Consider the following 11,801-nt stretch of genomic DNA (forward strand, 5'->3'; position numbering starts at 1 on the left):
CTAGTATCCATAGTATCCTAGTATCCTAGTATCCTAGTATCCTAGTATCCATAGTATCCTATTATCCTAGTATCCTAGTATCCTAGTGTAGTAAGATAATAGTATCTTTGTACAATATCTGTTTGTTATTTGTTAACATAATTAGCTCTTTCTGAATTGTCATTCAAAAAAATTAAGATAATAGTTATTTTCTGTGCATTCTTTTATTCCCTGTTTTCTCTGAAACTATAAGAAGAAAGCTGGGACAAATATGAACCTTGTCTCCAGGTACTCTACAGATCAGGACTAGAAATAGAACCTGTTGATAAACAGAATATTAGTAATCAATGGGTGATGAAGGTTAAAGTGACCTTTAGCAAACACGTCTAAAGTTGAAAAAGAAAATATTGTTCTACAATCTTCATTCATCTTTTACCTTCTCTATCTGGCTTTTTAATACTCTTATTTTACACCTCCCTGTGTTATTCTTGCTTTCTAATATCCCCCCCTCCCCTTCCTCCCCTTCATCCCCTCCATGAAATTCTTTGCTGCACATTGAGGAACAGGTGGTATGCATGCAATTCTGATTCTTCTCTCTCCCTTCCTTCATTCTTCTCCCTCATCTCCTTCATTCTTCTCCCTCACCTCCTTCATTCTTCTCCCTCCCTTCCTTCATTCTTCTCCCTCCCATTCTACATTCTTCTCCCTCATCTCCTTCATTCTTCCTCCTCCCCTTCTGCATTCTTCTCCCTCATCTTCTTCATTCTTCCTCCTCCCCTTCTGCATTCTTCTCCCTTCCCTCCTTTATTCTTCTCCCTTCCCTACTTCATTCTTCTCACTCCCATTCAACATTCTTCTCCCTCCCCTCCTTTATTCTTCTCCCTTCCCTACTTCATTCTTCTCCCTTAGATATTTTTTCTCCCTATTCTTGATCTTTTTCTCCCTATTCTTGATCTTTTTCTCCCTATTCTTGATCTTTTTCTCCCTATTCTTGATCTTTTTCTCTCTATTCTTGATCTTTTTCTCCCTATTCTTGATCTTTTTCTTCTTGATATTCAGTCATCATTTCTAATCTCTACTCTTCTGACCTTTTTTTCTCCCTTAACTTATATTTTTTTTACCTTTTTCTCCCCCGTCTTAATATTTTTTCTTACAGTACAACTCGGAATCATCTATTTTTCTTCTCTTGATATTTTTTCCTTCTACTGTTTTTTTTCCTCCCAACTCTTGATATTTTTTCTCTCAACTCTTGATTTTTTTCTCTCAACTCTTGATCTTTTTTCTCTCAACTCTTAATAATTTTTCTCCAAACTCTTGATCTTTTCCTTCCGACTGTCTTGAGATTAATAATGAGATCTCTGTTAAACTATTTGAATTATCTGTATAAGAACCTGAGTGCGATGCAAGTTATTTGAAGGTTGGTTAAACATGCGAAATAAAATCAATTGCTTCAAATTTTCGATAAAAAAGGGGAAAAATCGGAGAGTATAAAAAAGGTTTGAAATACAGCTTGTAGTATAAATTACAATAAATATAGATTATTTCTTAAAATTACGGTGATTTTAAGGTTACTAAAATAAAACAAAAACACAGATTAGGTTTTTAGATCAAAAAACTGTTTTTGAAATAAAAAAAATGTGCTTCAGGATTCGTTTAGTCTTTTTGGAGAAACTCTGCAACGAGAACTAGACCTAAACTTAGATATCATCATTTGTTAGAATTCTATTTTGTTTTTTCGTTCTATTATTTGGTAATTTAAGATGTTTGTTGTTTATCCCAATCCATACTTTCTGTATCATCCCCTGCTCCCCCAGCTCTCCCTAGCTCCACCAGCTAATACAGCTGCTGGGAAAGAAAGGTCTGGATGGATCCGGTCAACTCCTGTACCTGGGCCCGGCATTGTGTGACCTAGGCGGGCTGACCCGGGCAGCTGTAACCTTGTCTTGCCCAGGAGCATTGTTATATCCTTCTCTAGTTGTTAGTACCCCAGACACCATTCCAGGAGGTAACATTATTACTTACTAGATACGGAGCAGAAAATAATATTGGTTTGTATAAATCTACATAATCAATTATGATTTTCAAAGTGTGTATTTACTGATAAGACTGGTCCTGATCCCATATATCGTACTTGATTCGCTCTTTTATACTCTTAAATACAATCCATCCAGCTTCTGATACAATTCTTCCTATTTATGCTGTTTAAGATACACTTTGTTCCTATTTGTCCTGTTCTGTGTTGAATTAGTCCTGTTTTCATTTCAATTCCTCCTATTCTTCATACATTTCTTACTGTTCTTGTTTCAATTCTTCCTGTTCTTGTTTCTCTTCTTGTTCTTTTCCAATTTCTTCCTATTCTTGATATAATTTGCCCTGCTGTTTACAATCCCGCTCCGTCCTGTTTCTCGTTCAACCCGTCCTCGCTAAACCAACAGATTCTGTCGTCTGCTTTATCCAATTCAAATATCCTTTAATATCAATGGGTTAGCAAAACACATAACACCAGTCTACAACGCCTGAAACCACTCAAAACCTTTTAATTTAAGTGATTAAGTGCTTAATCCGTTAAAAACAGCTGACTTCCATTTTCGCGATCCCTTATTGACTGAAAGTCTGACTTTTCTGACTTCTGACTGATCGAACCTTTACTCCGTCGGATTACAAAGATACGGAATAGTGACGGAATTGTCAATAACAAGTTCTCACCTCAGATTTGTATATTTTGGGCCTTTTCTTTTCTAGAACTTTCTGTCCTGTTATACCCCTGTCTGAATGAACAATTATTATAAAGCTTTGATGATGTTTTCTGGAGCTTAACTTTGTTTGAAATGGAATTTCCACTCGTATACATCCTTCCGTTCATACTTTCCTTGATATATTCCGGCAACTTGAAATCTATTCAATATTGACCTCCCTCATTTTTCACTTTTCCCTCCATATTCTCATTTTATGGTTGAATAAATTTCTCTGCATAATGTTATACCAAAAAGAACTCTTTACTCATACTAAACCTCGTATCATCATACATCATAAAGTTCTCATCCTTATAAAAAATCAAGGATTTTTTTTTATTTTATATTAACTTAAATATCCCTGTTATATTTTCCCCTAATTCATTCCTTCTCATACTAAGATTCAATTTTATATTTCCTCAATTTTAATTCACCATTCTTCATTTCTTTCTTTATTTGAATTTCAACTTTCTTCTCATTCAGAAACTATTTTTCTCATATTTTTCCTTTACCCCTAACTACATACTTCTAAATTCCATTTGATCCCTACCTTTTGATAAAAAAAGTCAGAAAATCTATTTTAAAAACTAAACATTTTCGTTTATTAATTCTTATATATTGTTTTTATATTAAAATGAGTGTAAAATAAGTAGAAGTACAGCTAATGGCGCGGGCTGACCTGTCAAGGTTGACCGGCTCGGCTAGAACAGTAGAAAGTCTAATTCTACCTGGATATTGTTCCAAATATTTCAACTGTTACATCAAAGAATTCCGCTTCTTTCCTGACAAAAAATGCTCCAAAATTAACAAATAACTTTAAATCATGAAAATTAAAATATTTTGAAAAATGTTATTTTTGATTATTCTTTTTAAGAATTTTTATTATTACAGGTGCTCCCAGTTCGAACCACTAGTTAAAAGAAGAAGCTAATCATGGCCAAGAAGAAGGGATTTATGACCCCCGAGCGTAAGAAGAAGCTCCGTACCCTACTTCGTAAGAAAGCAGCTGAGGAGCTGAAGAAGGAGCAGGAGAGGAAGGCCGAAGAGCGTCTTCGCGTCATTGCCGAGCGCTGCGGCTCCAAGGCTCAGTTTGAGGAATCCTCTATGGACGATCTCAAGAAGATCTGCCAACAGTACTTTGACAAGTGGTACGGGCTCGAGGGGGAGATGTTCTTCCTTCAGCGCGAAGTGATTCTTCGTGATCTTCAGATCAACGAGCTCACCATCTCCGTCTCTGACATGAAGGGAAAGTTCATCAAACCCACCTTGAAGAAGGTCAGCAAGTACGAGAACAAGTTTGCAAAGCTCCAGGAGAAGGCCGCCAAATTTGCCTTCGCTAATCAGCTCAAGCAGTCCAAGGGCTAAACCTAAACCCTTTTCTCTGCAATGATTTTATTGTCAGGAGGGGGCGGTATCCCCCCCCCCTCATTGCCAGGGGTTCTGGACACGTGATCTTTCTCCAGGATATCCCCTTGGTAGCCTGACTATCCCCTAACCAGGAGGCCGGTAGAACCGGAGAAACCCCGGTTTTATCGTTTCTTCTCTTTACTTGTATTTTGGCCAGTACGCTATGTTTGTACATATGTATTATATAAAGTATGTAAACCTCTATTTCTGTATTGTTACTTTTTAACCCTGATAATTTGACCTTTATGCTCAATCTAATTTTTCAGGATTTGATGGTGTCTATAAAGATAATAAAATAAAGGTGTGTTTATGTTGGGAACAGTTTTGTTCTTGTTTTGGTTTCACTATTATACAATTATATACAGCCTCCTTCTTTAATAAATCTTAATGTTAAGGGAAAATTTGGTTTTTGTGCTAAATTTGAATACGTTTATAAATAAAATAATATTTTTACTAAATTGATTGATAATTTTCTAGATTAGGTGAAGGAACATTTATTTAGTGCATTTTCATTGAGAATTATGACGCAAAAGTAACATTTCCTCTCAGAGTATATTTTTTTCGGTTCGCCTAATGTTCTATGCACCATATTTGATACCTAATGTAGAACTGTATCCGGGTCCTACTAGAACTACCAGGTTGAGAAGAGGAAACCTGGAATTCATGAATCCCTAATTATTTACACATTTAGCACAAACCTAGATTTGGATTCCTCTCTAGGATCCCATTAATCCAACCCTGTAATCTTGTTATACTGTGGTATTGTTAAAGTATAGGATAGATCCAACTCAATGGATTGAGGGAGAAGGAGGGGTAAGGAGGGAGAAGGAGGGAGACGAAGGGGTTAGGAGGGAGAAGGAGGGAGAAGGAGGGAGAAGGAGGAAGAAGGAGGGAGAAGAAGGGAGAAGGAGGGAGAAGGAGGGAGACGGAGGGAGAAGGAGGGAGGAGAAAGGGTAAGGAGAGAGAAGGAGGGAGAAGGAAGCNACTTTCTCTAGAGAAGGAGGGAGAAGGAGGGAAAAGGAGGAAGAAGGAGGGAGAAACAGGATGAAGGAGGAGGGGGGAGGAGGAAGAGAGAGAGGGAGAAGAAGGGTGAGAAGGAAGAGGAAGAATACGAATATAGTACAGTTATGAAGTAGAGTAGTTTGATAGGAAAGGGGAAAACGAAATTATGTGGTGGAGCAGAATAAGGTAAGGAGGGGGAATGGGTAGATGATTGAGGATGAAGGTAGGAAGGAGTGGATGAGTATTAAGGAAGGGGGAAGGGGTGGATGAGAATAAAGCCAAACTGTTCAACGTGGGAGAATATTATAAATGAAATCGTTAAATGGTTTAAGAGACCAATATCAGACCAAACAGAGAGATTATACAGGGAGAAACAACAAACATCAGACTAAGATAATATTCAAAAGTCGTATTTTTATTATTATTATTTTTCCAGAATTATTATGAAAATGCGCGCGTTATAATAATTGGAAAAATATTACAACATACATACTTTATATAGTTTTTAACTTAAATTAATAAGATATTGAACTGTTTTTTATACAGAGTTATCCACAAAGGATGAGACTGTAAATACGACATTAAACTCGTAAACCTGATAATATCAAGGTTAAATTAAGTTCTCTGTCTTAAATATGATCTTTTTATGATTTCTTCAATTTAATTAGATTAATTTAATTAGATTAATTTAATTATTTAGAACTTTGTAATTATGGAATGTAAACGATGAAGATTTAATTTGTAAAACTGTAGATACAAATAATATGAAATTATACTGTGATATTGTATGCAATATTCATTATTAATATATTATATGATATCTAATGGTTTGACTTCCCTTTACTTTAGTTTAAACTATGTAACTGTACATAAAACATAAATGTAATGTAGCTGTACATAATATAGAATTGTACTGTATAACTGTGTAATTGTAATCTTAATTCCGGATAGTATTGATAATATGAGTGTGTGAGTAGTCTAATAACAGGTGTACGCTCTACCATGATAAATAGTTTGGAACCAGGACTTATATTATTATTTTACAATTAACCTGGAGATTCAGGATACAATGAACCTTATCCGTCCTACACTTAGAGTACACACTTACTCTAGGTACACACCTACCCTCAGAGTATATACTTTCTCTAGGTACACACCTACCCTCAGAGTACACACTTACTCTAGGTATACACCTACCCTCAGAGTATATACTTACTCTAGGTACGTACCTACCCTCAAAGTATATACTTACTCTAGGTATACACCTACCCTAAGAGTATATGATTACTCTAGGTACACACCTACCCTCAGAGTATATCTTTACTCTAGGTATACACCTACCCTAAGAGTATATGATTACTCTAGGTACACACCTACCCTCAGAGTATATACTTACTCTGGGTACACAACTACTCTCAGAGTATCAATATACTCTAGGAACACACCTACCCTCAGAGTATGTATTTACTCTAGGTACACACCTTCCCTCAGAGTATATACTTACTCTAGGTACACACCTACCCTCAGAGTATACTTACTTTAGGTACATCGTACACACCTACACTCAGAGTATGTATTTACTCTAGGTTCATACCTACCACCAGAGTATATACTTACTCTAGGTACAGACCTACCCTCAGAGTACATTCTTACTCTAGGTACACACCTACCCTCAGAGTATATGATTACTCTACGCACACAGTTACCCTCAGAGTATGTTTTTACTCTAGGTACACACCTATCCTCAGAGTATGTATTTACTCTAGGTGTACACCTACCCCCAGAGTATATACTTACTCTAGGTACACACCTACCCTCACAGTATAGACTTACTCTCGGTACACAACTACTCTCAGAGTATACTTACTCTAGGTACACCGTACACATCTACCCTCAGAGTATGTATTTACTCTAGGTACATACCTACCCTCACAGTATATACTTACTCCAGGTATACACCTACCCTCAGAGTATATTTTTACTCTAGGTATACACCTACACTCAGATTATATACTTACTCTAGATACCTCACCTACAATCAGAGTATATACTTACTGTAGGTATACACCTACACTCAGAATATATACTTACTCTAGGTACCACACCTACAATCAGAGTATATACTTTCTCTAGGTACCACACTTACAATCAGAGTATATACTTACTCTAGGTACCACACCAACACTCAGAGTATGTCTTTACTCATAGGGTATACAATTAGACGTTTTGTGGATATGATTGAATAGCTAGGTTTCAATGAGAATATATGTTTTATTATATTGTAATAAAGTAAAACCATCATGAAAATCTACAAAAATGCTCTTCAATCCAAAGTTTTTAACACATTATTAGGACAGAGTATAATGATCATTAATATCTTATTTATTAAAATATTTTTGCTTTACTATGTATATTTCCAGTACTAATTTTATGACTGATCTACAATTTTACCGTCACAAAAAAGTGGTGTAAAGGTACATCCCCCCCCCCCACCCCTAACCAAACTCAAAGTTCCTCTCTTCAATATCAATCCTGATTTCCTTTAAAATGTAAGACTGCTGAAATAAAAAGCCGTGGACTAGAAAATTCCTGGAAATCCTTGTTCTTGTAAACTCCATTAATCAGTTTTGATGAAATTGTTCCAATGTTCCCAGAGAAGAGTTGGAATGAAAGAGCTCATGCAGAGATAATATCTTCCAGGGACAGTTTGTAAAACGTCTAAAAATCCAACCTGACATAAAGACAATACCCTGAGATAGTTTGTAGAGACATTATTAAATGTGTTGGGAAGTTTAGGTTTGTCTTGGTCAATCTAGTCAGTTTAATCCAGGTTTACACAGCATTCAACCATTTTCTCTTGTTTATGAAAAAAACAGAGTCTAAATCGGTCCTGACGTTAAGCAGTTATTTTGCAAAAACATAACTTAGGATAATGTTCTCAACTTTATATTCCAGAATATAGTTCTCTATTATAGGCATAAGGTTCTCTACTCCAGGATTGAGAATAAGGTTCTCTACTCCAGGATTGAATATAAGGTTCTCTACTCTAGGATTGAATATAAGGTTCTCTACTCTAGGGTTATTGGATAAGGTTCTCTACTCCAGGGTTAAGGATACGGTTCTCTACTCCAGGGTTGAGGATAAGGTTCTCTACTCTAGGGTTATGGGATAAGGCTCTCTACTCCAGGGTTCAGAATAAGGTACTCTGCTCCAGGGTTAAGGATATATATATATATAAAGATTTAGTCACACACAAAGATATACATACATATATAAATGGTGTATGGTTCCCTACTCCAGGGTTGAGAATAAAGTTCTCTACTCCAGGGTTGAGAATAAGGTTCTATACTCCAGGGTTGAGGTTAAGGTTTTCTCCAGGTTGAAGATATGGTTCTCTACTCCAGGATTGAGGATAAAGTTTTCTCCAGGTTGAATGAAAGATAAGATATCCCTGAGGCTGGTTCTCACCATCCAACAAACAAACAATAACCTGGTCAATTCACAAATTAATTGTCACCTTATCACCAGTTGTAAACTTTCCCAGCAGCTCAGGGTTTACATCAGAGTAGGGGGGGGGGGGCATTTTTTTGTTGGATCTTTGAATGTTTTTTCTTAAGATTTTAAAACATCAACACTTTTTAAAATAACTTCCCTACTGTCCTTTTTTTAAATGGTCTCGGAAGGAAACCCTTCAAAAATGAATAATAGTTTCATAATGATTTTTACAATTAAGAAGATTAAAACAGTTTTAAATATTTTAGGGAAAATAATGATTATTTAGATAAAAACTGGTAATCGTTGACTAAGTATTTTAACCTTGGGTTTAGATGAGATACACATGTTAACAAATACTTTCTAAAAAGTTCTTAAAATACAAAGAAACGAAGCTTTTTGACGTTGAAACTTTAAGAAAAGAAATGAAAATAAGTATTTGGCTCAAACTGAAAATGATGGTTCAGGCATAAATTAAATTGAATGGTAAAAAGTTTAAAATTTTTCAAAGGCAGTGAACTCTTTCCTTAAATGCTAAGTTTATTATCCTTCTTATTTTTGCAACCTGATGTTGTAGTACTTTGACATTCTGCTGGATTACATATAGAGAGATTATTATATGAAGGTTAAAACAAGTTATACAGTACACTTTTCACATCTAAGCTTTTTTAATTGGTTTGAATACAAAAGTGTTTTGAATTCTCCTAACTATCCCCCCCCCATCCGCTCATTTATTATGGTTCAGAGTGTTATAGTGAATCATAAATTCTTTTTCTGAATAAGAATTTTTACATCCCTGACCCCCCCCCCCTCCTCCTCCTCCTCTATTGCTTCTCAACTGTACGCCCCTGAGAAGCTTATTTGTGAGTTTACTTCCTGTGCCCCCTAATATCTGTTAGATAATCAGATTAGCCACCTCTCCACTTTCATACTTTTCAACTCTCTGCTCTGATTTATATCACTTCCTGTGCGCGCTTAGTACGGAGTCTGTCTGTGCGCAGATTAGAACCATGAAATCCTGTCATAATCCGAGTTTAACAACACATATCTATTCAAACAATCCTGGCTCAGGCTAACAAAGGGCTCCCTGCAGGGACTAGATTATAAACCATCATGAACCAGGGTTTCACATAGTTTAAACAAACACTGAGGAACGGATTCCACCACAAATACTTAGATCCTTGGATACGATACTACTGAAGAACTGGGTTCGCATCCTAAATATTCCTATTTCTTATTTAATCTGATAACTATTATTACGCTTCCGGCCTTTATTTAGACATAATAGACAATAGGGCTCAGTTTTAACATATGTTTTCTCAAAATCTGTTCGAAAGTCTCTAAAGGCCCATCTTTCCTTGGTTAATTTGACTTATTCATACTGCAGTCAGAAGATTTGTGTTCTGAATTTTGGGATCAAGTTTGCTCAGCAAACTGATTTAATTTCTCTTTGATTCCCTGGTGGTAACTTTAATCAAGGGATACTCTCTCTATGAACCATTGGAATAATGACCATAAAGAATATAAAACCTGTTCTTAGTGTTCAGACTTCTCACCTACTCATCTTGCATTTCAGTGATATATATTAATCCTTGAGCTATTATTATCATGGTTCAACTTTACTATAATTCTTTAATTACGAGATAAGGTTCGGAGATAATGTCATTCTTCTCCTGGTACAATAATAACCCTGATGCAAGTCAATATTGATCCTGCTTTCTTGGTTTAGATCATACCTTAGTTAGAATCTAAGTAAGATACCGGGATGATATTTATTCTCGTCCTAACCCTCTCTCAAGGATTAGTCTCTGCTCAGGGTTGTTTTACAGTAGGGGGTAACAGTGCTGGATCTCCATGTATCCTCCCCTTTGTATATAATGGTGTGCTGAGAGAAGGTTGTATAACAGATAATGATCCTGATTTGAAACCATGGTGTTCTACTCTGACCAACCAGACAAATCATCATATAACAGGTTTGTCATAAACTTACATAATCTGAATTATTAAATCTAAAATTGTAAAAATATTTTTCTTTAAACATCAAGAAACTTATAAACTAAATATAATCTATTCCAACATAGTGAATATAATTCTAAGACATTCAGTTATTCTCAAAGTAATTATTTACACGCCAGTCGCCATAAACTCAAATTTTCCAATGCAGCCTGATGTCGTAAACTGTTGATATTTTTAATATAAATTCCGTCAGATCTAATAGTCAATTCAGTCTTTGAAACAAACTATGATTTTCATATCCCTATATCTTTGCAACCCTATATTTGACCAAGACCTTAGATATTTCGATCTAAGAATTCTTTTAGATCAAATAATCTAAGTTTGAAATATCAAATGTTTACATCATCAGGTTGCAAAAGATATAGGGATTAGAGATTAAAGCTGTGAAAAGGTTGTCAGTGAGAACTTCTTGTCAGCAGAAGAGATATAAAAATAGTTCTAGTTTCTAATAGAACAAGCTGCGGAGATAGCTTTACTTCAGATTATTTTATTTCGTTCTTAATAATAATACAAAAACAAAACTAGCCGAAAAATTCAATGCTTTATAATATTTTGTTACTTTTACTTTTGAAAAGACCAACCTAAAATTTGAAATTTAGATTATTTTTATTTTTAAATATGTAAATTTGCATTTTTTAAAACTAAGATTAGCGAGTTACTTCCCTTTAGACAGACGATTCCTTTATTAAGGAAACTGGGGACATTGTCCTCCGGATTGTATCCAGAACGGATCCTGCCAGACTTCTCTAGGTACCCCTGGAACCTGTATGCCTGCAAACCAGTGTATTGGAGTAGATCTATACTATCTTCAGGTAAATAGACTCAAACGTTTTTCTTTACTTATAGAATTATTTATAAAAATTAAAAAAAATTTAAAAAATTAAAAAAATTCTAAAGAGATTAAGAAGAGAATGATAAGGAAAAAGAGGGGGAGAGAGAGAGAAAGGAGAAAAGGATAAAAGGGTTGGGGGAAAAAAGGAAGAGAGACGTAAAGTACAACTTTGAAGAAAGATAAAAATAGAAAGAATAAATTGGGAATAGAAAGAAGAAAAAGAGAATTGGAGGGAAGAAAAGGAAGAAGGAGGGGAGAAGTAAAGAAGAAAAGATAAGTGTAGAAGGGTTAAGAAGGAGGGGAGAAGTAAAGAAGAAAAGATAAGTGTAGAAGGGACCCAC

The 11,801-nt window shown here is 35.4% G+C and overlaps 2 protein-coding genes across 2 annotated transcripts in view; both read left to right on the plus strand.

Moving 5' to 3' along the window:
• Positions 1-1,890: 1,890 nt before the first annotated feature.
• On the plus strand, positions 1,891-4,437 carry LOC111710451 (troponin I). The gene is made up of 2 exons (XM_023484546.1): positions 1,891-1,984; positions 3,603-4,437. The coding sequence occupies exon 2, from the start codon at positions 3,645-3,647 to the stop codon at positions 4,074-4,076; it is 432 nt and encodes a 143-aa protein (XP_023340314.1). The 5' UTR covers positions 1,891-1,984; positions 3,603-3,644; the 3' UTR covers positions 4,077-4,437.
• Positions 4,438-10,193: 5,756 nt separating this feature from the next.
• LOC111710450 (peroxidase) overlaps positions 10,194-11,801 on the plus strand; it is a 4,805-nt gene continuing 3,197 nt past the window's right edge. Inside the window, exons 1-2 of the mRNA XM_023484545.1 lie at positions 10,194-10,585; positions 11,319-11,440. Coding sequence (XP_023340313.1) covers positions 10,378-10,585; positions 11,319-11,440 — 330 coding nt within the window. The 5' untranslated portion in view covers positions 10,194-10,377. The remainder of the gene's footprint in view (positions 10,586-11,318; positions 11,441-11,801) is intronic.

Source organism: Eurytemora carolleeae, unplaced genomic scaffold, assembly GCF_000591075.1.
Source record: "Eurytemora carolleeae unplaced genomic scaffold, Eaff_2.0 scaffold973, whole genome shotgun sequence".
Classification (NCBI taxonomy): Eukaryota; Metazoa; Arthropoda; class Copepoda; order Calanoida; family Temoridae; genus Eurytemora; species Eurytemora carolleeae.